This window comes from Hippocampus zosterae, chromosome 10 (assembly GCF_025434085.1).
Source record: "Hippocampus zosterae strain Florida chromosome 10, ASM2543408v3, whole genome shotgun sequence".
NCBI classification, from domain to species: Eukaryota; Metazoa; Chordata; class Actinopteri; order Syngnathiformes; family Syngnathidae; genus Hippocampus; species Hippocampus zosterae.
In genome coordinates, this window is record NC_067460.1 from 4383167 (window position 1) to 4409173 (window position 26007).

Here is a 26007-nt window from a genome sequence, read left to right on the forward strand (position 1 = left end):
AAGATTAAGAACCACCTATCTAAAGTCACGGCAATGAACAAACACAGCCTGCCTAAAATTATACCACACAGTTATGGTGTCATGATTTTCATTGGACACAACATGAAAACATTCACAGTGGAAGGTGGAAAAAAAAATTGGAGTGCAGTTAATCGGAGTCCGGAGTCAGCCAGCCTACATAAAGTAAAATCAATGTTATGAGATTGGAGGTGGTTAAAGGTGCTCTGCCCTCTTTTGTGCAGCTATGATCTGCAAATTCGGGTTCAGTTCACAATATGTTGTCCTCGGTGCACTGTGATGTTTAAGAGCTGTGTTCAGTGAAAACATGAAAACATTTAATTACTTGTGTGTTTCTGCATTTAAGAAAAAATCCTGAGCATTTTATATTTATGCAGAAAACCAAAACATTCTGAAGGGTTAACATACCTTTGTTGAAACTGCACATACTGTAACTGGAGGTATCCATCTATCAAGCTTCTCCTCTCTATGGCCCGATAAACTCTTGCCGCATTTCCACTCATTTTAGCATCTGATCTCAGAATGTACATTGACATTCCCCTTGCACCTAATTCAGGCATTTGATTTATTCATTTAGTACCACAAAACCCTAAGTCACATTCATTTGAATGTAGATTAGTTAGTATGGTCAACTCAGGATCTAAATCTCAGTTTTTCTCTTCTGGCTTTGTGTAGATCAGCGACCTACAGGCAGATAATGAAGAATCACAACGAAATATCCAGCAGCTAAAGAAAAAAGCGCAGAGACTAACGGCCGAACTGCAGGACACCAAACTTCACCTGGAGGGCCAACAGAGCCGCAACCATGATCTGGAGAAGAAGCAGAGGAAGTTAGTATCTGACCCAAGCACAAAAAAAATACACTCTCAGACACTGCCTGACCTCATCTGTCTCTTTTGCCACATACAGGAAATGTCAGCAGAGTAGCAACATGATCCTAATGACTGTTTTTTTTTCTTAAGACAATTTGAAAAGAAAAGCAAACAATTGCAACACAAGACAAGATAAATGTCATTAACTCGCAACATGGTCACATTCTTAGTCTGTTCATGTTATGAACCTGTGTTGTTTGTGTTCATATGCAGGTTCGACAGTGAGCTTAGTGCAGCCCAGGATGAGGTGCAGAGGGAAAAGACTTTCAGAGAGAAACTGGCCCGAGAGAAAGACATGCTGACTGGAGAGGTCTTCAGTCTAAAACAACAGGTTGAGGTACTGTATGTACAGGATATACACTTACCTCTTTATAGCATGTTTGTATTGGGTCTATTTCCATCACCAGGTGCTAAATTAATATGAAGGTCATTTTACTATAATTACAGTCATAAACCTGTGAAATACTTGCAGTTTGGTAAGCGTGCACCACCGACATAATTTTGCCACACGGGTGTGACGTAAATAAGAACTTTACTGCAAATCGTTAAGGCGCAAACTAAAGTGCCGATTACAATAATGCAAACAAATTAGTAGCTTTTCCACTTTCTGCATATAATGGTACAATATGTAATGTGGACTGACTGCACTTTGTAATCATCCAAATTATTATATAGACTGATAAACACGAATGAATTGGCTTTGCTACTTCTCAGATATCATTTCATGATTCATGAAGCATATGTGAACGTGGACTGCACTTCTTAATCACTTAGCATATCAACGCAGAAATAAATAAAGCATTCTTGGATAAAAAAAATTATCCAGCCTTTTACTATAGTTATCCTCATGTAATAATTTTGACTAAATCTTCACCGTGTTGGAAGATCTTGAAAACAAACCTGGACAGCACGTTAAAACATACTTGAAGGCACAATGGAAAAAATGGTGTGCAATAATTGGTTTGTGGGTCTTCCTATTTTTTGTATTGTGCTGAATGTTCATGCTGACCTGCTTGGCCTTCTTTTTTTCTCTCTGCTTGGTTGTACAGGACAAGGACCTGGAGGTGTGTGCAGTCAATCTTAAATTGGACCAGCTCGAGGCTGAGCTGCAGGATCTCAACTCTCAAGAGTCCAAGGATGAAGCATCACTAGCCAAGGTCCTTTTGCTCTCCGATTTTGAAGCGTAAATCAACTGCGATATACAGATGTGTCTTAGCTCACATCTAGTATACGTCTTAGCTAATGGCTCTCTCTGAAATACCAAAAGAAAATCTACCTTGTATAATTATATTACAAAATCAATATTTTATTTGAAGTACCTTAAATGTTTGATATTTTTTTTATCCAGGTGAGAAAGCAGTTACGTGACATGGAGGCAAAGGTGAAGGACCAGGAGGAGGAGCTTGATGAGCAAGCAGGAACCATCCAGATGTTGGAACAGGTACGCTACAGATCAACAAAGCAATTTACATTTGGAATTAGAGAAGCGCTAAACACATTTTAGCTCATCAAAAAGTTTGTTTCCTTTCTGAGAAGGGCTGCTAAAATTTGTCGACTAGTCACTTCTAGATCAAAAGTGTCAAATTAATGTTATAGTCAGCAAGTTGTTTATTTATGAATTTATTTATTTGATGGTTTGTTTTCCCCTCAAAAGCGCCTCATCTCCCGCTCTCCTGTCTGTGATGCGCATGCGCAATAATTGTAATCCCCATCATCCATAATGTACTGTAGACGGAAAGCACTATGGCTAAAGCAGTGTAAGGACTGATACAATACCATAAAACTTAATTGATATCACGCATTTCACAACAGCTCTAGTTGTAACAAAACATTTTACATATAACAACAATACAAAAACAAAAAGTAAAAATAGTCAATTAGAACAAATTTGTGATACGAACGTATGTACAGTAACATTACACAAGGAAACAATAAAACAGTGCCAGCCTCATACTGGATAAAAAGCAAAAGAATAAAGATGTGTCTTCAAACGAGTTTTAAAAATGGAACAGGGAGGGGACTTGCTTAACATTTAACGGAAGGTCAGCTCCAGTAGCGTCTGGTCTGCAGGCCTGAGGCACCTGTTAGGGTGGAGGAGGACAGAGAGGCCATTTAAAGATTTGAAAACACCTTTTTACAATGGCGCTCCTGGTACTCAGATTTCCATTCTTTGACGATGCCCTCTGTGAATTGCAGATGAAACAAATTTTGAATGAGAATAAACCCCAAAAATGATCTGATCGCGAGTTGTGATTGGAGCCTGCTCACCGCTAACACCTTCCTCTGATGCAGGTCATCATTTAAATTTTTTATCTTTTTGAACTATTCACAGCCTCATATTGTTGTTTAGTTTGCCACCTAGTGGTAGTTGTGTGACATGATTGTGCAGCAAAATCATTTGCCTGTCAAATCAAGCTTTCCCACAATCTCATAACATGCGATTTGCCGCAGATGTCAATTGACGATAATCACAGAAAAATGACGTGATAGACTCATTTCAATCATCCCAATACATTTCATCATATGATACATATCGTCATATTGCTCAGATCTACCAGTAACTATCATAATTAAGTTTTATTTGTGCACTGTCACTTTAAAATAATATCATGTTTTTTATATAGATTTTATTTTTATTTTAGATTGGAAATTTAAACATGGTTTTCTTGACCCGATTCAACAGTTAATCAACAAAATAATCAATAGATAAATCCATTAATGAAGTAAGCGTTAGTTGCAGCCCAACTTTAAATAATGGCGGGTGAGTACCGACTCTCGTTAAACATGGGGTTGAATGTTATTAGTTATTTCTCAACACAGTCACATTCCAAGTCGATTGCACAGTTTTCCAATCACTTTTTCTCAATTTGGGGGGTTTTCAACCAATTTGTATATATTACAGGTTGGTCATTGACAGTGTAGTGGTGCACTTACTTGCCTGACTTGAGTGCAGGCCACATGGGTACAGATTACACTCAGTGAAGGTGTAAATGTGAGTGTGAATGGTTGTTCGTCTTTACATGGTCCATGCGACTGCCTGGCGACCACTTCTGGGTTGGTCGGCCTTTCGCTCGAAATGAGCTGCGTTAGGTCCCAGCTGCCTGCGACCCTGAACAGGATATCCATCCATCCATCCATTTTCTACCACTTCTCTCCGGGGTCGGGATGCGGGAGCAGCAGCTTTAATAGGAAAGCCCAGACTTCCCTCTGCCCAGCCACTTGTTCCAGCTCTTCCCGCTGGATCACAAGGCATTCCCAGGGTCCTCGAGGGATAAGCAGTGTTAAAAATGGACACATGGATGGAAGTTGTAGGTTGCATTGATGGTGTAAAAAGATTTGAAATTATTGATCGTGGTCTCCTTTTTTTATATCACAAAAACCTGACATTTGAACAGTAGTATGTAGAATTTTTATCCCTTCTATAAGTTTCCAATGAATATCACCTTCAACTACAAAATGAAAATGTCAATGCTGCATTGTCGACAAATGTTATGTATTTACGTCTAATCTTTTTTTTTCTAGGCTAAATTACGTCTTGAGATGGAGATGGAACGTTTGCGCCAAACCCATTCTAAGGATATAGAGAGCAAAGATGATGAGGTTGAGGAAATCAGACAGTCCTGCAGCAAGAAGGTAAAGTGGTTCATTAAAAAAAAAATATATATATATATATTTTTTTCCGAAATTAATCAGTCCCAATATATACTTTATGCATTTATGTTATACACAACATCCCAACTTCATTGGAATTTGGGTTTGTAGTTCATCTTTTTTGTACTTAATATTTTTTGGAGTACATTTTAGAGTGAATAAATAAAGTCATAGTTGTGAATAAGAAATATTTAAAAAGTGCATTCTTATTTTTAATGCCCATGAGCATATTGTTGTTAGTTTTGGTAATAAATTAAGCAACAAAAATATCAGAATAGGTCTTTTGGGAAACTGAAGAGTTGTTGCTTTAATAGAGCTAGTTGCTTAAAAAGAGCTGGAATTCCCATCACCAATAGAGGAGGTACAATATGAGAGTGCTTTTTGTCTTTTGTGTGTTTGTGTGCATGCCTGTGGATGGAAATTATTACCATTTAGTTTAATTTTTTTTCTACTTGTTTTGTTTTTTTGTTATACATTATAGAAGAATTCTAATGTCAACTTTCATATTGATGACACAAAACTGTATCTGTGTTGGTCTACTGTAAATGTTTCTGTGTTTTTCTAGTTAAAACAAATGGAAGTTCAGCTTGAGGAAGAGTATGATGAGAAGCAGAAGGTTCTCAAAGAGAAACGAGAGATGGAGTCAAAGTTCCTATCAGCCCAGGACAAGGTACAGGTGGATGAATGATTATTGGGGGATCATTAAATATCCAGTGGCTAAATGGAAATGTCATTTAAACATCACATACTGAAATTACACATTTCAACAAAGCAGTGTTTGGATTAGCAGAGCTACAGTTTGTGTCTAATTTTAAAATCTTACAGCAGCTCGGCTTAGCTTTTTGCTTTGACAAGCTTGTGTTTCCATATCATATACCGGTACTTACAAATGAAAGATCTTCGCCTAGCCTAGACATGTGTGCGCTGCTATTGAAATTGGAATTGTGCATCGGTAGATAACACACACACACCTCTTCGGAAACAAGGTGCTCTCACAAAATGTAGTGGCTTGTCTAATTTCACACTTGATAGATGGGCACCCATTCCTGAGACCCGCCCGATACCATTTGAATGTATTTTGCTCAGTACGCAAGCAAATAAAAAGTCACTTTTCCACACGTCCCCTTTATTCTACTGTAATGAATCAGAATCGCCTTTATTGTCATTGTATAGCATACAGCGAAAGGGAGCACACAAAGGGAATGTACCACCTGACGGATTCATACAGAGGCAGCTAGAGCAGAAATTATATCCTCCTGACTACCAGGGAAAAATGTTGTCCAATCACATTTATTTTGAAATTCCCCAATCTATGTGAAGTAATTGGACTACTCCAAAAGAATTTTTGGAAATCCCACTACATTTTTTAAACAGGCTCAAATACACTTAAAACTACTCACACAACAATTTAACGTGTTCATAAGAGTCTTATAATTAAAATGCCAACAGCATTTTCAAGACAAAATGTGTTTAATAAAAAGTATTACTTTTCCTCTTCCCATAAAAAGTGCTTGCACTGAGGGAAGCCATTTTCTTACTTTTCCAACCCCCACAAATTTGGTATCATTAGGAAGCACTGAATGTCCTCTTTAGAGTAACAAAAGGAGTTTATGCGATTGGATGCACTGGGTGGGAGATATTTAGGTTCACAAATGTCCTCTACAGAGGACAAATTTGAACTACTGGTAGTCAGGAGGATATTAACTTATACATATACAGTCATACCCCGGTTTTCGACCATAATCCGTTACAGAAGGCTGTTCGAAAACCGAAACCATGTTTCCCATTGTATTAAATGTAATAAATTTTAATCTGTTCCAAGTCTCGAAAACAACATTTTTAAAGCATTTACATCCGAGGTTTGACTGTACTATTTATTTCTTATCCAAATTCAATTTTGATTTGTACTAAGGCTGTTTAACAATTAAAACTTCTGATAAAATGTATAAAGCGCAAACAATATTGCAAACTTCATTTGTATCAGTTCAGTCTTATTTGCACCTTCAGGTGAGAAGTGGTGACAGTGAGACTGAGAAGCGTCTGAGGAAAGACCTGAAGAGGACCAAGACTTTGCTGGCTGATGCTCAGATCATGTTAGACCACATCAAGAACAATGCGCCCAGCAAGCGAGAGATAGCGCAGCTAAAGAACCAGGTAATCAACTGTACAATTCCCTGCATGAATGCTAGACTTTGTTTCCAAAATAAATTACTTATTCTGTTGCATTCTTTGTCTAGCTGGAAGAGTCTGAATTCACATGTGCTGCTGCTGTCAAATCCCGTAAATGCATGGAGGTGGAGATCGAAGATCTGCATGTTCAAATGGAGGACATCTCCAAAACAAAACAGGCGGTCAGTATTGTCCTCTGCTCTTCTCTCAGCTTTTTAAGTCATTTTTCAGGGTCTCGTCACTGCCGTTTGCAGTTGATCATGGTATGCTGTTCATTACTGGGTTGAAATAAATAAATCTGTCATGACATATGGGATGAATAATTGGTGGTGATCTCACGTTAGTCAGACTTTTATATTGCCTCACCAGCTGGACAGCAGTAGATACGTCGCATCTGAAATAAGAGGTTAAAGAACGCACCTTCAACAGGTGTACCACTTCAATCTTCTTTGCCTTTTTTGAGTTGCTCTCCATTTTTCCATGGTTGGTGGAGTCCTGTTTAATTCCTTTCTATCAATCTCTCAATGTAAGAAACTCTAATAATACATTTCTACTGTCTTGTTCATGTCATCATTAATATTATAATAAAAATGTAATTGACACAAGAGCTGGTAATGTATCAAGTAAATGCCTAATGGTCGATAGCATGCAAGGAAGTACACACAGATGCCCTCTATCAACACACAGATAAACTCAGTCAGTTTGTCAAACTAGTTAAGGGAATTGAACTTGGGGCTCTAAAGGCCCTTCATTTATAGGTGTTGAAACAGACGGTTGTCGGTCTGCAACATCTGCTGCTTAGTAGAAGCTATATGCATATACATTCGCCAACACACACTCAAACAGATAACTTTGTGAGCTCTGTGCAGCCATTCCATCTTCCAAGCCGCTTAATCCTCACTAGGGTCGCGGGGGGTGCAGGAGCCTATCCCAGCTGTCTTCGGGCAGTAGGCGGGGGACACCCTGAATCGGTTGCCAGCCAATCGCAGGGCACACAGAAACGAACAACCATTCACACTCACACTCACACCTAGGGACAATTTAGAGTGTTCAATCAGCCTGCCACACATGTTTTTGGAATGTGGGAGGAAACCGGAGCACCCGGAGAAAACCCACGCAGGCCCGGGGAGAACATGCAAACTCCACACAGGGAGGCCGGAGCTGGAATGTGCAGCCATTATGAAACGAAAATAATACTGAAAGTATAGTTAACTACTGACTAAATGAGGAAAGGCGGAGACAAGCAAGATTTCTAAGAATATTTAGCCCTTTGTGGATGTGAGCCCACAAGGTTTGTGTGCCTTTTCGATTGCCTTTATAACTTTTTTTTCTCATTCATTTATTGTTTTGTAATTCCGTTTAAGTGTCCGTGTTTGTGACCAATTCTCATAGCTTGGTTACAGCTGCAGCTATTGTGAAGGCTCAATATAAATAAAGCTGTAATGTGTTGTCTTGTATTGCATTTCCTTTAGCATATCACCATCTAGTGGATTCATAGCGCAACCGCAGCCAGTATTGTTGCTTCTGTTCTATGTGCCTTATAATGTGGGGTGTCCTATATACGAAAACTGTTTTAAGATAGGCCGTTCATCGAAAGTGCACTTTAGAATCTGAAGCGACTTATAAGTGCAGAAAATACGGTAATAGATTAAGTGTAACACATCGTATTTAATGTCACGTTTCGCGTGATGGTTTTTGTAGGACCCCAAAAAGCAGGGAGGAGCAGGGTGGATTGACCAAAATGTATTTAACAAAAAATACACACAGGAGTACAATGGAAAAAACACAAACTCGAAGTACTCAAAAAGATGCCTGGAAATCACGAGGAACAAACAAAACTAAGACAGGAAACAAAACATGACAGGAGCACACGTATGCTCACATACTCACAGCTCACAATGACCCAACAAAGACTGGCAGAAACTCAGGGAACTAAATACAAGCTAAGTGACGAGACAACGAGATACACCTGGACAACACACAAAGGGTTGAAGGAGCTAATTGGTTACACAGAAGGAACACTGGTAACGAGAACCGGTGCTGAAAAAAAGGGCACATGAGGAATCAAAACCGAAAGTACAATAATGATAATTGTGTTCCGACAATGGGAGAAATAATCAGTTAAATTACTCCGTTAATTAAAAAAAACAAAAAATCCTCATGCCGTTAGTCTATATGGCGGTATTACCAACAACAGTCGTCAGCAAAACTGGGAGCCCATCATTGACAGACCAACGGACCTTCCGTTGGTACTGGTGATGACGGATGTAAATGCCCACCTGTGGCTTTTAGTTCTTAGATGAGCCTTTCTCTGTTGTCTGACATACTTATGATAAATGTATTGTCTTGTTGTTTGTTCTTGCACTCCAGCTGGAGGAACAGCTGAGTCGTCTTCAAAGGGAAAAGAATGACTTGCAGACAAGAATGGAGGAAGACCAGGAAGATTTGAATGAGCTTATGAAGAAGCACAAGGCTGCTGTGGCTCAGGTCTCCCTCTCTTCATTCTACCTATCACAATCGATCGTTAGATAAGACGGCTTTACTTACATAGCATATTTCATACACAAGGCAGCTCGGTGTGATTCACACAAGCAAAGACAGCGCCGACCAAGCATTGACAAGCAAAGAAAACAAAATAAGCTTACATCAATGGCTAAAAGAACAAAACACAAACTACATAAACACATGAAGAGAAAACTTTGAACTATTGAAAAGTAAAGAAATAAGAGTAGGTTTCTAAAATTGTTTATATATATATATATATATATATATATATATATATATATATATATATATATATATATATATATATATATATATGCACCAATGTATTTTGTTGCGATATATTTTGCACCGCAGCAAATTGTGTGGAGCGTTCACACGTACAAAGCACCGGCCCAGCGTTTGCAGCGGAGCAAAACGACAGAAAACAAATGAGCTGTCGTTTTGGTTCTTTTTAAAACTTATACACAACTCAAGCGACTACTGGACAGGCACGTACTTCTGCTTCTCGGTCTCCGTGCCTTCTGCTCGAGAGTGACCGCCCCTGAAAACATAAATCAACGATGACTTCAATGACACTCAAAAAAGCAAACACGTCATGCGCCAAACAAAAAATCAAGAGAGGAAATCACTAAATAAATTATATGGGGGGGGGTTATGAACACACAACAAAGGAACAAACTACACAAACAACTCTGAGACAGTCCAGTCTCCTACAAAAGGAAAGATGTTACCAGCCAAGTCTTGTGTCGTTATTAAACAAACACATGACGGAAGTCCGACAGAGCACGAAAGCAACGCATTCTTGCTGTACGTAATCAACTCTTCACGAGCATTTGCTCTGGAGCAAATTTAACCCAGTTGCGTTCACACATGCAAATTTACATCGGTGCTGCTTCGCAAACAAGCATTTGCTCCGGAGCAAATTTTTAAACCACCTTCCCTGAGGTGGATCAAATTTGCTCCAGTGTCAGCTGTTTTCCCAGGCTACGCTGGAGCTAATTTGCATGTGTACGCTCTACTGGGGCAGCCCCGGCGTAGCACCGGACCAAATCTTGCCGTGTGAACACCCCTTTAGACACTTATTTTTGCGGACTTAAAAAAAAAAACATATGTGTTGAAAAACAATGTTTGAAAAAATCCGCGATACACTGAAGCTGCGCTAAACAAACCGCGAAATAGCGAGGGATCACTGTATACCGTTTCTCAAATCCAGCTCCATGAGGTACATATTTCACACAGGTCACATTGAAATAATTTTAAAATGTTTTCTCTAGACTAAAAATAGTAGCAGGATCACAATGCTATAATTTTGTATATGGTTTCATTAACCCTTTCACATCTGTACTTTGTGTTTGTTGTTGCAGTCTGCCCAGAACTTGGCTCAGATCAGTGACCTACAAGCACAGTTGGAGGAGGCTCTCAAAGAGAAGCAGGAAGTGCATGAGACAGTAAGTGCAGTCTGTTTCTGCTTTAGGCATAGCAAGTGAAAACATACAGTCAGTGGAAGGATGTAAAGCCATAGATTTCTTCCTAAACTGTGCCTCGCACAATTAATAAATCAAATGCTGTGAATAGAAATCAAACAGATGATACAAATTGACTGGATATGTTGGTTTTCCAATGTTTCAGAATACTGGTACATCCTGGATTATACAGTAGTTGCCTTGACTTGCAAGTTTAACCATGACCACCCTTGTAACACGTTCATTTCTCAAACCGACTCTCCCCATTGTAATGAATAGAAATTCATTCCAAGTCCCCGCCCCCTCCACACACTCCAAAATACATATTTGTTTTGATTTTATTTGAGAAATATATCACTGTTGTAAAATATACATATGAAAAATAATAAAATGGCAAAGAAACTAAATGGTTTTATGAAGTGCAATCAATCAAACAATTAAGAAATAATGTATTTTTTTTTCCTTTTTTTTTTTAAATTACACCCACGCATGTGGAACGGCCAATCGTGGATTTAAAAAAACAACAACAAAAACACGTTGACTAAAATGTGACTTAACATTTTTGGCCAGGAGCCATCGAAATGAGAGTTGCAATGTGTTTAAAAAACATTTTTTTAAAACTGACATATGTTAACGTGCCACAGATGCAAGTTCTCCAGAGTCAACTAGACTTCCAGGAGCAGTCCATGGTGGAGAAATCCCTTGTGAGCCGACAGGAGGCCAAGATCCGGGAACTTGAAACTAAACTGGAGTTTGAGAAGACCCAGGTCAAACGCCTGGAGGTGAGAACCAAAGTCAGGGCAGTTGTACTTATGGTGCTGGAAGTGTTGGGCGGCAGATGTTTGGCGAGCAAAATGTGCTATCCGCATGGTAGGATGATCTAAAAAAAAAACTGAGAAAGTTCATTAACATAAAGCATACTGTAAATACCACCATGGAAATATATCTCCAAAGACTTTATTGCAAACCTTGTTGCATATTATCCCTGTTTTACCTTTAGTTTGCATTACTCTCTTACTTCTTACTAATTCAAAACTGTGCAGGTTCCGTTTGGTAATTACTCAATGTGTAATTTTTTTGTCAACAGCGGACTGTCCAGAAGGAAAATAAAAATGCTTGGATGCTGAAAGGAATTTAAAAAATCATACTAGCATGATTTCAAAGAATTGTAATCGTGATTTAAATTTTGGCTTCTCTTTATCTTAGAAACGTTATGACCAAAGAAAAAGATTCATAGGCTGAAGGGTGTGTGGTGTTTGAGTTCCTGATGTTGTAAATGGAACCTGAATGCACCATGCTGCTTAAATAGAAAGCATGAAGCCTATGTGATTCTGCCGTCCCTAAGTGTCCTCTAAGCTGACATCCTAGTTGGAGTCAACTGTCAGACTAAACACGCAACAAAAATAATTATACTCATAATACAATAAATGTTTCATTTCAAGAGCATTGCCATTGCTCATGCTAAAGTCAGTATAAAATGGATGGATTTACAAGGCATGAGGCTATGATGGTAGTTTCGGCTTTTTGAGTTTAAGAAGGTAACTAAGTTATGTCAAAAAGTTTTGAAGTCGATGGAATATCCATCATTATTACGGCGGTCTAATCTCATTTCCTTTTTCAGAACCTTGTAGCACGTCTCAAAGAAAATTTGGAAAAACTGACCGAGGATCGAGACCAACGCAGCAGTAGTGAGATCCGGGAGAAAGAACAGAGCAAACGATTGCTGAGACAGATTCGCGACATGAAAGAAGAGATGGGTGAACTCGCCAAAAAGGAAGGAGAGGCCAGCCGCAAAAAGCATGAGCTGGTAAGTATGCAATAGATCAGTGATTCCCAACCAGTGTGCTCCGCATTCGTGTGCCGTAAGAGCTTTTAACGGTGTGCCACGGGAAATGTATCAAATTTCACTTCATTGGTGAGAAAATTATGTATTCATAACAAATAATGTATCTCTCTATCTATGCCAGCAACCTATAGTGACGGAAAGAACAAATAAATTATGTTCTATTGGATGGCAAAAAGTATTAAATCTCTTCTCTCTCCCTCTTTTTTCCAACAATTTTGTTCGCTGGTGTGCCGTGCGATTTTTCAAACTTAAACGTGTGCCTTGGCTGTAGTAACCGCTGTCCCTGAAAGGTTTAAGGCCGGGAATCACTCGAATAGATGAAAATGAGAAAATCGTCTAATCAATGACCAAATGATGAGACTTTTGATACCGTTCAAATTCAGACTACTTTGTAAAGATTTATGTTGTGCTTTGTACCATGAACAGGAAATGGACATTGAGAGCTTGGAAGCTGCAAATCAGAGCCTGCAAGCAGACCTCAAGCTCGCCTTCAAAAGAATAGGTGATCTCCAGGCTGCCATTGAGGATGAGATGGAAAGCGATGACAATGAAGACCTTATCAATAGGTACAAATTTACACTCAAGCGCCTCGTGTTACACATCATCGTATGCAAACAAAATGCAAATCGAAAAGAGGTTGGGTGTTCACAGAATTTAAATGCCAGAAGTATTTCCGATGAATCAGTCCTCAACCCCATTTACTTGATATTGCTAAGACACCAATTAGTAAAAGGCCATACCAGTACTTTGGTATGAGGGTGACCTTATTGTTCTGATAAATTCTCTATCCTTAATTGATTCTTCAATACACGTACCGAAGAAAATGCGGTCCTCTGTGATGCCTGCTGACAGAGTGAAAATACCGTATTCTTCACTTTTAAAGGCTTTTTTCACTCACTTTACAAGACACAGAAGAAGGTGGCATGTTGAGTCCATATCCATAAAAGCTGCATGTGTCCACTTAAGGTAGTTTCTCATCAAGGAAAAAGAAAAGGGTCACCAAAGCACCAGCCGCAAGAATTTCAAGCATCATTCACATTGTACATTTTCCTTTTGGCCTTGTCCTTTTTTTTTTTTTTTAATGTGTGTTATCTTCTGTTTGTCCATCCATCATTGCAACCAGTTTACAAGACATGGTGACAAAGTATCAGAAAAGAAAAAACAAAACGTGAGGAATGCGAGCTTGTGATTTTTTTAATTTTATTTTTTAAATGTATTTATTTTTCTTTTTTTTAACCGCTGGGAATGTTGAAGAGTCTTTGAACACAGAGAATCTGTGCTTTAAAGGATACCCTTATAAAACAAATACAGATTTAAATGCTCCTGAATTCAAAGTAGTTTTGTCTCAGATTTGAGTCTTAATAAGCGAGACGTTTTGATTGCAATACGTTTTTAACTTAGGCTTCAAAGCCACATTTCCACCTTGCAGTATAGTTCGGTTTAGATGGATACACGATTAACGAAGAAGGAAAAAGGAGGCATTCTGCATGGGAACTACTATGGAATGGGAGGAAATAAATTACCCTTGTCTAGACATGATGTAAACCGACACTAGCTCAAAGTAAGTTAGGATTGGCTCCAGTTTACACGTGACCCTGAACAGACTAAGCGGCAGAAAATTAATCTAGAAATTGTCATTTAATTCATCCATCACTCCAAATTTTTATGATCTGTTGATCCTCAAGAGGGTCGCGGGCATGGTGGAGCCTATACCACTTGTCTTCAAGCAGTTGCTTGGGTACACCCTGAACTGGTTGCCATCCATTTGCAGGGTAACGACCAACAACTATCCGCGCTCATACTCACACCTAGGGACAATTTAGTGTGTGTTAACCTGTCACACGTCTTTGGATTGGTATGTGGGAGGAAATCGGAGTACCCGGACAAACCCCACACAGGCACGGGGAGAACATGCAAACTCCACACAGGAAGGCCGAAGCGGAATCTAACCCTGCACCTCTGCACTGTGAGGCCGACGTGCTAACCAGTCGCTCACCGGTCCGCCTTGTCATTTAATAAATTCTTTTTTTCTTCCCACCATTTATTAGTTGGAGTTTCAGCATCCGATAATGGAAAGGACTTACTGCTCAAACCGTACCGTGATATGCTGAACTGAACTGTACTGTTTGGTGGAAACAATGTCTACCACTTTGGACACCAGATCCACACAATCACCAATTCAAACAAAAGCAAAAAAAAAAAGACTCATAGTTAGGTGAAAGGGAGATAAATAATCAATAGAAAGAGGGTTTCCTTTGATGCATAAAAGGCTTAGGCATCATGCATCAGCAACAGTGCTCAGAGATTCCTCATAACCCCGGTTGCTGATTCGGGATGTAACGATAACGGCGATATCTTGATATTAAAATTGCTACAATATCGTCGCCGTCATGTTACCATATTAAAAATAGCACATCACCGCCCGCCCGCCCTCCCAAAAAAAGACTCATTGCCCGCTTCAGCCGCCGAACACAGTACTGGATTGTGAACTACTTTTTACATAGACCATGATACTTTGCGCCAATGAGCCAAGAGGAGGACATGACAGTAACAGTAACTCCAATGTCATGAGTTTTTATACAGTATCATGTGCAAGTTTATATCACAATTAGGTTCATATCGTGCTCATTTTGTCTCTTGACGTTTGGATATCGTTACATCCCTACTGCTGAATGCATGCCCTCACATGCTGAGATGCATGAATGTCACAATGATGTGTTGTATCCCCAGCATGAAGCACATTTCCCTCCTCAGATTCTGCATATTGTTAAACACTTGGCATATATGAAGTAACTAATGTTGCAGAAGGTTATGTGACGCTGTTGTGTGTCATGTTGGAGCGTGATTTCTTTTGAATGAACTGCTGAGGTTTGCTCTAACCGGTCTTAATTTTTTTAATGTATGTATTTATTTTTAATATTCCATAGACTAAGTTTATTGTTAATGTTAATGTGTCGCTGTTTGAAACAGGGTGATTTTCTCATCAATGACCTGAGCTTGCGTAACCCTTTCAGGGACAGCGGTTACAAAAGTGGACAGCTTATCATGTTATCAGGTTACAGGGCGCATCAAAGGGTTAATAATGCCAACCTTGAAATGTCTTCCCAAAAGCTGCCTTGTTCACCAGGCAAATCACCTGCACACAACGTTCACCGTTGGCTCTCAGTCATGGGACTCCCTTGACAGTTTTTGGCATTCTGGTGTTGTCAAGGCTGACTCATTCAAGACAGAGTTGTGAAACAAGATTTACACTCATTTTAATAATCTTTCATTTGTGTTTGCATTTATTTTATCAACATATTTAAATTATGTAACAACATACACGAAACTGCATTACAATGTAACATAGACTTAGTAGTAGAGCTGTCAAACGATTAAAATATTTAATCTAATTAAAAATGCAACTGTCATAATTAACTCAAATGAACTAAAAAATTAATCGTGATTACTCACACATTTTTTTATCGTTTCTGAATTGCCTTTTATATTTTTTTGTCCTATTTTCCCCCATTTTAAAGCTCTCATCAACATGGAATCATGAATCACTTTTCTATGTGCAAAATGCAAATATTTACTGAAATAACAATTTCGATTTTCAATTTTACATGAACATTTTTTCACTTGGAGCAGTTATTCACACATAATCTCTCACACAATATTACTGTCCATCAACAACAGTGAAAAAATATTTTGTCACACAACAGCTGCTTTAACAGCTCTTTTTATGGAATCAAAACAGAGCAATATAACATTATAAAGTGCACATTTAAGTTAAACTAGCACTCAGCCTAAAGTGGATTTAAGCCATGGTTGCATACTTCGTTTTTCTCAAGTTTGCTTTGAACACAGCAATCAGGTTAGGTTGATTCTGTCGGTCCTTCTTGCGCGGAAGTCTCTCTACGGTTTTGTGTAGACCTCATTTCGAATGACTACACTTGGTTCGATGACAACACTGGAGACGTTTGATTTTCGCTAGGTCGCTAACACTGTAGCGCACTGTCACTGTCAGACTAACACAGAGAAGCTCCACCCGCTCTATTTATATGGACACGGAACGCTGTAACCTTCCACACAAAATAGTTCCAAACAAGTAACAATCGCGTCAGTGGCATACATCGTATACCTTTATGATACACACACAGAGAAGAACAGGTAACTTTGGTCTTGTCAGTGGAGCAATCTGTCAACTTTTGAAAAGTAAACTTTCCATTCATAAACTCTTTAAGTATCCGTTTTAGGTGTCTCAAGCTGCCGTGGCTGGCAAAACAGACATGGGCGTGGACTTTTGCAGCGCGCTTGTTGTTTTGTTTCTGGTGTATTTATAGAGCAACGTAACATCCCGTTAAAAATCATTCAAATTAATGCCAATAAAAACGCGCTGAATTGACAGATCTACTTAGTAGTAATTTATTTTAGATCAGATTATGTACATTTTACCAGATTTATTAGAAGGTACTGTTTCGTACAAAACCACAAAAATGTTTTGAAAAGATGTCATTTTCTTGTTGGGCTTGAAAAAGATTTGTAGCCCTGTCTGTGCTCCGGAGCTATAGGGATGAACTCAGAAAACAGTTCCACATTTCGCATACACAAATATGCCATCTACGATATGAAGGCGCACAGAGGAATGAGGCTTTGCAGGGCAAAGAGATCCGTGTTTTAGATGCGAATGAACAGTGGGGAGAAACAAACAACTTATGATGCTTAAAATGCCATTGACAATGATTGTCTCTTTAGGGCTGTTTGTTTGCTTCTCGAAAGCTTTCCATGGCAATCGACTATCAATCAGTCACTTCATCCGACTTTATATATTCAGTCGCACTTTTCATGAGTAAAATGCAGCACAAAGCGCTTCGTTCAATGAAAGCAAGGAAACTAAGGAAAACCATTCCCAACGACACACATTAACAGATGCATACATAGAAAGTGTGTTTTTGGATGAGAAAAGCTCTTCTTGGTGATATGCCTGATGCGGTGTTTGAAGGTTACATTTCATCCAAAAAACACACCCTGGGTCTTGATTTTATCCAATGTTTTAAATGTTGGTGCTTTTATTTGAACATTTGTTTCTTTCTTTCTGCCTAGGTGATTCATTACTGATAATCCGTGCTTCTGTTTTTATCCTGGTTGAGCTGCACAAAGTTTTCTGTCATCCACGATTTCATGTCAAAAATACAATGAAAAAGGGCATTAATTGCTTGTGTACTCAGTAGATAAACTCTCCAATGTAAATAAATGTTCAATACGGGTGCAATAAATAACCCTTTTTTTTAATACTGTAGATTCAGAGACTCACTAATGAGACCCAACTAATACGTTATTACTGCTAGAATACTAGTTATCGAGATAAAATATGAACACCGTGGGGCCAATAGGTTAGCGTTCATGTTTAATAACTTTCCATTCAAATTTCACGGAAGGTTTATTACGCCGCTACGGAGAGCAGATTTTTTGGGAAAGCTTTGGAAGACTGAGTGTTGTTTATGTCCGCTGCCACCTAACAAAGGTTGCACTAATCTAATGAATGTCGAAGGTGACAAGTTCCAGTGAACTGTTGGTCTGTGGCTGCTCATGGGCTTGTGTGTTAAAAAGGGACTTTTTGAGCTGACTGCAGAAATAACATCATGCTTTGAATGCTCCATTGACACTGGCAACCCACCTTGTACCAACGAGTGCTCCTTGCAAGGGCTTCATTGATTTCTGCCTCTTTTGACTCGACTGCAACACTGTAACATTTCTTTGAGCTGATTCTCTAATCCTCTCTGCAAGTATCCTCCCCTTTGCCCTGTCTTAACTGGTTTTCTGTGTCTGATTCCCCACTAGTCAAGGGGATTCAGACACTGACTCTGAGGTGGAGAGTCGTGTGGATGGGGTGAAATCCTGGTTATCCAAAAGTAAAGGATTCGCCAAGAATTTTTCGGATGATGGCAGCCTGAAGAGCTCAAGGTCAGTGGAGAAGTAAACATGCGGCATTAGTGTCCGAGCGATAGCTCTTTCTTAATCGTTCATTCAGACTATTCATTTATGTATTTATTTAAACTTTGTTTATTTATTTATTTATTTTGCCAAGAAGATACATGTAGCTATATAGGACACAATTTGGGGATTTTATCATTGGTCGGTCCATAATGTCATCAAAAGGTTCAGAGACACTGAAGAAATCACTGCATGGAAGCGGCAACGCCAAAAACAAAGTCTCTCTCTCTCTCGCTCTCGCTCTCGCTCTCTCTCGCTCTCTCTTTCTCTCTATACACACACCCACACTGATATTCAGAATCATTTTATTGCTCATCCATTTTGGAATAGCATGTAAACTAAAACAAACACATTCCCAGGTATTTAAAAGTCATATTTAAATTTTTTTGACTCAACCTATCCGTCATCGTCAATCCATCACTCCGTCATTGTTATTTTAACCACACTTCCATCATCGCTAAATTACAGTTCGTCATTGCTACTTTAGGACCGTCAGTAAAAAAAAAACTGTTTCCAAAGGTAACTGCAGTGGTGGGCGCATCAGTAATTTTCACCAGTCCGTCATTCGTCTGTGGCAAGCGACCAGCCCGCCAGTCCGTCATCATCAGTTCGTCATTAATTCAGGCCGTCCCAGTGCGTCACTTGCCACTTTTGCCCCTTCACCTATTCGCTGTGGTAGGATGAAGTACATTTTTGCCGATAGCAACAGCCAGTCAGCATTGAGAACATACAATGTCACATGCAGCACAAGCAGACACACAGCCAAATAAAATAAAATAAACAGAAACACACAGCTTGGTAAAATGAAAACAATATGGGACAATGTCATTGCGGTCTGTGGGACCGAAATGTAGACAACACAGCCAGCTTTCATTTCTGGCTGGGGACGACCTAAAATATGAGCAGACTTAGAGAATGGGAACTGGGATTTAGCAGACAACACAACCACAGGTCACCAGATTGACTGTTTTGTTACATGTATATCTATTCACCTAGGCGTGCCCTAAAAACTCATCTTTTGTCATTTTTCTCCCATTGTCTTTTGCCCGATGGCCTTTCGGACACTTCGGACTCTCAAGATTTGCTGTAAACTTAGATGCAAAAGAAGGGAAAGAAAGGTCAGATGATAAGGAATGGAAAGAGGCAAATAAAGAGTTCAAAGACGTCGAGACAACCCGGCCATCATCCGTGATGAGCTCCCTCAGCTACAGGAAGCGTTCCAACTTCGGTTCTAAGGGGGACCAGCTCTTCAGTGTCCTAAAGGCAAATGCGGAATTGGAGGATGGTCTGTCTTTCCAAAAGTCTAGATCCAAAAGCATTGATCTTCTAGATGATACCTATTCAACTAGCTCCAGGAAGAAATCATTGGCCGTGGATGACATGGCTGAAAGAGAATCAGTTATCTCCCAGCCTTACTCCGATGCCAGCAGCCGGGCCAGGAAAGGCATGGACAGCCGTTGGGGTGACATTGACAAAGAATCCACTCTTTCATTCATTCTGCCAAGGCGGGCCTCGACTTGCCTCGGGTTAAGCCCAGAGAATGATGATGCGAAGTCTACACTCAGCTTGGGTTTCTCGAACCCACTTGGACGTCATCAAAGCACGTCACGCTTAGATGAGCGCGGTGGGAGGCGATCACAATATGGCAGTGACCCCAGCAGCCCTTGTTTAAGCAAACGGTCTGGCGGTCGCAGTCCTGGTAGTGTCAGTCAAGCTGATTCCCATCTGTCACTCGCACGTAGCTGCCGTCTGAGTGAGTTTGATCTTGATATGGATGATAGCAGAAGCGTGGCCTTCACTGAGAGGTCATCTTACTGCCATTCTTCCGCTGGACGCAGTATTTCCATGCCGCCGCCACAAGCTCGATCAACTGGAGATCACGATCTCACCGATAACGTGGATATCAAACCTGTCAGCCATCGTAACTACCTTGACCCGGACCTGGAAAAAGCCATCAATGAAGTCTTGAGCTTCAAACCCATTAAATTCAAGCGCAGTAGCTTGGAGGATTCTGAGGGTGAGGAAGGTACATCTAAAGATAATGCAGATGATAAATTAACTGCTCAGAAGAGCATCGGAACTCGCCCCTGCAGTAATCTTCAACGCTCTGCATCAGCTGTGAGCTGCATAAGACCGTCTCACAGCACCAGCAGCTGTAGTGGTCGCCGTAGCAAGAGCAAAGGCAAAGGTAAGAAGAAGCGAAGCCATAGTTCAGAGTCTGAAAGTCCCAGTGACAAGCGTAGTCACAGGAGCAGTTCTCTGAGGTCCAAAAAGTCCAATAAAAAGTCCAGGAAGAGGGAAAAATCGCCTTTGTCCGCGTCTTCATCATCATCATCATCGTCGTCATCAGATTCTGAATCGGACTCCGGGTCAAGCTCGAGCGCCTCCACCATCTCCTACCGCAGCTCTAGCAGTGTGAAGAGAGCCCCATCGCAGAAGGTTATCAACCCAGAAGAAGAAATACAGGATGGGCCCCAAAGTGAGTGCCGCCCGCTCAGCAAAAAGAATGACAAGAAGAGGAGGAAGAAGGTGGACAGCCTGATGATGAAGTACTTGTATCGACCGGATAGCGATTGAAGCAGGCAGTAGGTGCTTGCCTGGCATCCATTAAAAAATAATAATAATAATTCACAGCATGGTGTGATCCAAAATGGTGCACATATGCACTTTGCATTGCACTTTGCACTTCTAGTTTGAGTTTAGAGTCAGAATTAGCATGTTGGCACGGTTTATTTTTCCAAATCTGCCACTCGGGTGGTATTTGTCTGAGTGCAAGTTCTTACTCATTTCACCTAGCATTTAATTACTCCAGCAAAAAGAGTAGGAACAGCAAAATAAAATAGCTTCCACACCCCCAGCAGTACAATCTGTGCTACCGAACTAATCATGCCATCTAAAATGAGGTCATTTGAATGCCCAACTGACCAATACCCCAGTTTGTAGTGTCTTTGCCATTTTATATAAAAAGTTATACTTGATCTGTATAATACCATATTTTCCGCACTATAAGGCGCACCTAAAAACATTTAATTTTCTCAAAAGCCAACAGTACGCCTTATAATCCAATGTGCCTTATATATTATCATATTCTCTTTCATTTCTTGGAGGTAGTATGTTCAATCTTTTCTAAAGTGCTTTGTTACAGCTGCAGCACTTGTGAAAGCTCAATATAAATAAAACTGTATTGTATTCCATTTAGAGTATCTTCATCTAGTGGATGCATAACACAACTGCAGCCAGGGCTCGATATAAATAAAGCTGCATTATATTGTACTGTACTGTATTCCCTTTAGCGTAGCACCATCTAGTGGATGCCTAGCGCAACCGCAGCCACTATTGTAGCTTCTATTCATTCTATGCGCCCGATATATGAAAACTGTTTAAAAATAGGTCACTCATTGAAGGTTCGCCTTATACTCCAAAGCGCCTTATAGTGCGGAACATGTGGTAATCTTAACCACATCCTTACAAGTCATGGTGGTGTTTCCAGGTTTAATAATACATCGCATGGTTTTGTGGTGTCTTTGGAGCGCCTGTTTGAAACCTGACGGCCGAGACGATATGGTGGAGGATTCAGTTTCTCCGGTGTGGTTGGGAATACTCAATCAATGGTCCGCTTTCCCCATTGCCTCTCAAACAAATCGGCTCATCGAAGGTGTAACTGTAAGAGGCTGCATTTAGTCTCCTCTCTACTAAGGCTTTGCGCATTCAGATAATTATGCGTGGCGATGAAAAATCGAGGCTGTGGAATCGCGATGACTGCATTGAGTTGAATGTTCTGTACCTTCCTGGATATGCTTATCCAGGAATCTCATTCGTCTGGGTCATTTCGTTCTCGGGGGATTGACTGGATCACAGCTGAACTGTTCTGGCCGTCTTGAAAGATATTTTGCCTCTCATCCTGGCAGGCTTCATTCGTTGTTGCCACCGCGCCAGCCTGCGATGATGCGAGGCGCAAAGTCTTCTAAGACAGCTGGAACAGCCCATTTGTGGTCGATTCAATGCCCTGAGAATTCTTGTGGATACACTCTGATTTTGGAAACTTAGGAATCCTCCCACTCTGTTTTTTTTTTAACTGTCTTTTAAATCCAGCGCTGTATATCGCTTGTCATATGGCTTTCACTTAACAATCCCTTCTTCTCAAATCCTTCTCCAGCCCTACCGGCAGAAGGCGCTACGGCTTCAGATCCGACGAAGAGGAGGAAGACGACGCTGCCCAGGGATCTCTGTACACTTCTTGATCCAGAGATGGCAATCAACTGAAGAATGTTGGTGACGTTGAGCCTTTCGAGCCGGGATCTTAGTTTGTGCCGCGTTCAGCGCCACTTTCCTAAACGCAGCTTCAGCCACTTATTGTCTTGCATGCGAAGATGACCTCATTGGCGGTTGTTCATGGACACTGACAGTTGATCAATTCAGTGAAATTCACTTTTGCTGTCAGTCGAAGCTCACTGTCCTCACGGTTGAGCTTAATCACCACCAAGCTGGTTGCTTGGCATTGCCATTAAAAGTCCCATCTCGGATGTAACTGAGCCAAAGAGTTTAGGTTTGCCCCTGAGATGATATTGTTTCCTTAAAAAAATCTTTGTGTATTTTCTTTGCAATTGTATACTAGTAATATGTTTTGCCATCGCACCGTGTATTGCCAAAAAGCTTTTTGTTCCATGTAGAAAGTTCTGTTGTTGCCAATTGAAACGGAATCCTGGAAAAAGCCTGACGAATCCTTTTTCTTCTTTAGTCTTTTTTGGGACAAGTGTGCTCTTTTCTGCTATGTATGCAGTTGGGCGGCGTTGTGGGCTGTTGCGCCGCGCCCTGAAGACGCTTTCGTCGTCACGCTTTGGAACCCTTTTGCTGGCTAACGATCCGTTTTTTACAAGTGAAACGAATTGCATCGGGAACACTCAAGGGAAGCCGGGAGGCCGTTAAATTCATTCTCTTTTGGGGTTTTGTTTTTGGAGAAGCAGACAAGCAAGATCATATCCTACGCATGCTTTTGTTTTCTGAACTCACAGGGTTATTTCGGGTACTTGGAATATCCCATGCTAGCTTTATCACTTATTTTATTTTCGATGTGATGTGCTTTTCCTTACCAACAGGAATTTACCGCGAGTTGATATTTGGCACTATTACTGTTTGTTTCTTATCCTCCCCTCAATATTGTATTCTTATAATTATTCAATATAAAGCAAATGTCCATTCACCACAACCTCTTCAAATCGCCAGCATTTTTAGTGATGAACGACCAAAGCCGACAATGAGGATAAAATAAATAATCAATACACGGGTTCATGGTTCTCACAATTTTGACTTTGGCAATTCTTTTGAAACAGTCGTCAGCCTTCCAGGGTGGCCGTTTTGACATTTTCTTCAAGGCAGGGGCATTTGATTCAATGCCAGAGCTGTTCCAAGAGAGCCAGCATGGACTCGTTCATCCTTGTGATGCCAAAACTTGCGTTTTCTGACGACATTTGTGCCTGCCATATGACGCAACTGCTTACAACTTTGGCAATGCACGTCGGAAAGTATGTTAGGTCCTATCAAGAAGGCCGTGCCTACACAGCTTCGGTTGAAGCGGGCAAAAGGTAGCGAGACGTGTCTGTTTTGATTAAAGCATTCACACCCACGTATAGTTAATGAGCGTGAAAGTTACCCAATGACCCACCGGGATCAATTAGTGCATTGATGTCTTAACAACATTTTACCATGCCGTGCCAATCAAATTTCGGAACCACCAAAGTGAAATATTTGATGCGGCAACTGTCACTGATGATGGGGAATTCATTTAGTTAAAAAATAACCGCCAGATTTCTTTTTGTTCAATTGCACAAGTTAAAACGTTGGCGTTTGTGTTATTGTGTTCTTCTCGTAGATGTGTCAGGGCGACATTTCATTCAATTATGGTGAGCGATGACTATGCTTCTGTCGTAGGTCAGCACCATCTCTCGTGTTTTGCTCAATAGACACATTTTGAGAAGTTACAGAATTGTCGCCGAACTTAATATCAGATCATTTTAATGAGGGCAATTCCAATGAATTCATTGAGTGCAACGCTGTCGTGGGATTTGCTCACAATGTAGGAAACAATGTCGAGCCTTACCAATATTATGGTTCTGTCTTTAGTATATTAATTCACTTTAATCCTCTGCTAAGTGTGTTTTTAGGTTTGTCTGGCAAGTTGTTTCCAATTTTTGCTAAACAGGAAGCAACACCGGAAGCAGCATCATGTCGCATTCATGTGTAGGATTCCCTTGTTGGTGATTTCTCTGAAATGTGCACAGCGGTAGCAGTCCACATAAAACCTCAATTTACATTTGGGGCTTGAAAAAATAAAAAAAACAACGCAAAGGAAGTTGAGGTGGTCGAAATCCTTTTTTGTTAGCTGATGCCCTTGTTTTTATTCTGTCTGCAGACAACACGCATTGAAATGTTATCGACTCGGATACAAGTATCTGGCTGCATCACAACTTTACGGAATGCACACACTTATTTATAAATACAGTCCATGTGTATGATTTATGTTAGCTTTTAAAATAGTTTATTTTCATTATTGAACAAATTGACCTCTGATAACATTTTGCCTTACAGTTTAATATATTGTGAATAAACGATGGTGATTGTTTTACAATGACTTCAGACTAATTTGTAATTGCATCTTCATGACATTTCCATTCGTCCATGAACATGGTCTGCAGACTTTCTTTTGTTCTTTGCGTTGCAGGGCGCATTCAGATAAGACAAAGACTTGAACAAAAGAACGCAAATACAAATACAGTGCAAGCGCCGACATTTGCCAGATAAATATCACAGCTAAAACGCTTTCATCGCCAACTCATATTGCTTTTTGGTCCTTAAAATAATAGATTTTTGGTTTGGTTCGGACTTATGTCCATATATTTTGAGCGCTTTCCCTGGTGCAATATTATGAAGATGTGGCATATATTGCATCCAAACTTCAAGTGTAGTATGTTTAAGATTCCTGGAACTTAAAACGGCTTCTGAAACTATAAAACAAGTCCTTAACGCTGGAGAACCCAAGAACCTTTTATTTCCTTTGGAAAATGATGAATTATACATTAAATTGACTACTATATGTTCACTGAACACAAAAATATATGTATTTTCAAATATTCAATGCTTTAATCCTAATTTAGGATTAGGGCCAAATACGACCCTTTGGGATTTAAGGGCAGCATTTGAGTAGCAGAATTTATAGGGGCCAAATTTGACCCCCTGGGTTCTCCAGGGTTAAACCAATTTGAGAGGGAACACATGTTCAGGTTGCTCCACCCAGAGTGCAGCGGACTGGTTGTTGATTTGAGCCCTGTGCGCAACTAGTAGATAAACGTTCACAATTTCGATCCATCCATGCATTTTCCGAACTGCTTTATCCTCACATGGGTTGCGGGGCGCGCCAGAGGTTATCCCAGCCGTCTTCGGGCAGTTCAGGACACCCTGAACTGGTTGCCAGCCGATCGCAGGGCACACAGACGAACAACCATCCACGCTC

At 40.2% G+C, this 26007-nt stretch overlaps 1 protein-coding gene and 1 long non-coding RNA gene across 19 annotated transcripts in view; one reads left to right on the top strand and one right to left on the bottom strand.

Annotated features, from left to right (window-relative positions):
- Nucleotides 1-25125, top strand: part of LOC127609099 (unconventional myosin-XVIIIa-like) — a 172876-nt gene extending 147751 nt beyond the window's left edge. For 12 of the 18 annotated variants that reach the window (XM_052078774.1, XM_052078768.1, XM_052078770.1 and 9 more), the window contains 17 exons: nucleotides 694-848; nucleotides 1104-1227; nucleotides 1940-2047; nucleotides 2239-2331; nucleotides 4413-4523; nucleotides 5107-5211; nucleotides 6549-6695; nucleotides 6779-6892; nucleotides 9081-9197; nucleotides 10580-10663; nucleotides 11323-11460; nucleotides 12300-12485; nucleotides 12951-13090; nucleotides 13648-13692; nucleotides 18348-18470; nucleotides 19580-21085; nucleotides 22657-25125. In XM_052078774.1, coding sequence (XP_051934734.1) covers nucleotides 694-848; nucleotides 1104-1227; nucleotides 1940-2047; nucleotides 2239-2331; nucleotides 4413-4523; nucleotides 5107-5211; nucleotides 6549-6695; nucleotides 6779-6892; nucleotides 9081-9197; nucleotides 10580-10663; nucleotides 11323-11460; nucleotides 12300-12485; nucleotides 12951-13090; nucleotides 13648-13692; nucleotides 18348-18470; nucleotides 19580-21077 — 3288 coding nt within the window. In that variant the 3' untranslated portion in view covers nucleotides 21078-21085; nucleotides 22657-25125. Of the gene's footprint in view, nucleotides 1-693; nucleotides 849-1103; nucleotides 1228-1939; nucleotides 2048-2238; nucleotides 2332-4412; nucleotides 4524-5106; nucleotides 5212-6548; nucleotides 6696-6778; nucleotides 6893-9080; nucleotides 9198-10579; nucleotides 10664-11322; nucleotides 11461-12299; nucleotides 12486-12950; nucleotides 13091-13647; nucleotides 13693-14295; nucleotides 14950-18347; nucleotides 18471-19579; nucleotides 21086-22656 lie in introns of those variants that run through there. The other 6 variants (XM_052078769.1, XM_052078779.1, XM_052078780.1 and 3 more) reach the window with 5 other exon arrangements.
- The window catches only part of LOC127609303 (uncharacterized), a 204042-nt gene that overhangs the window by 147910 nt on the left and 30125 nt on the right, over nucleotides 1-26007 (bottom strand). The gene's annotated exons all lie outside the window — the stretch shown is intronic.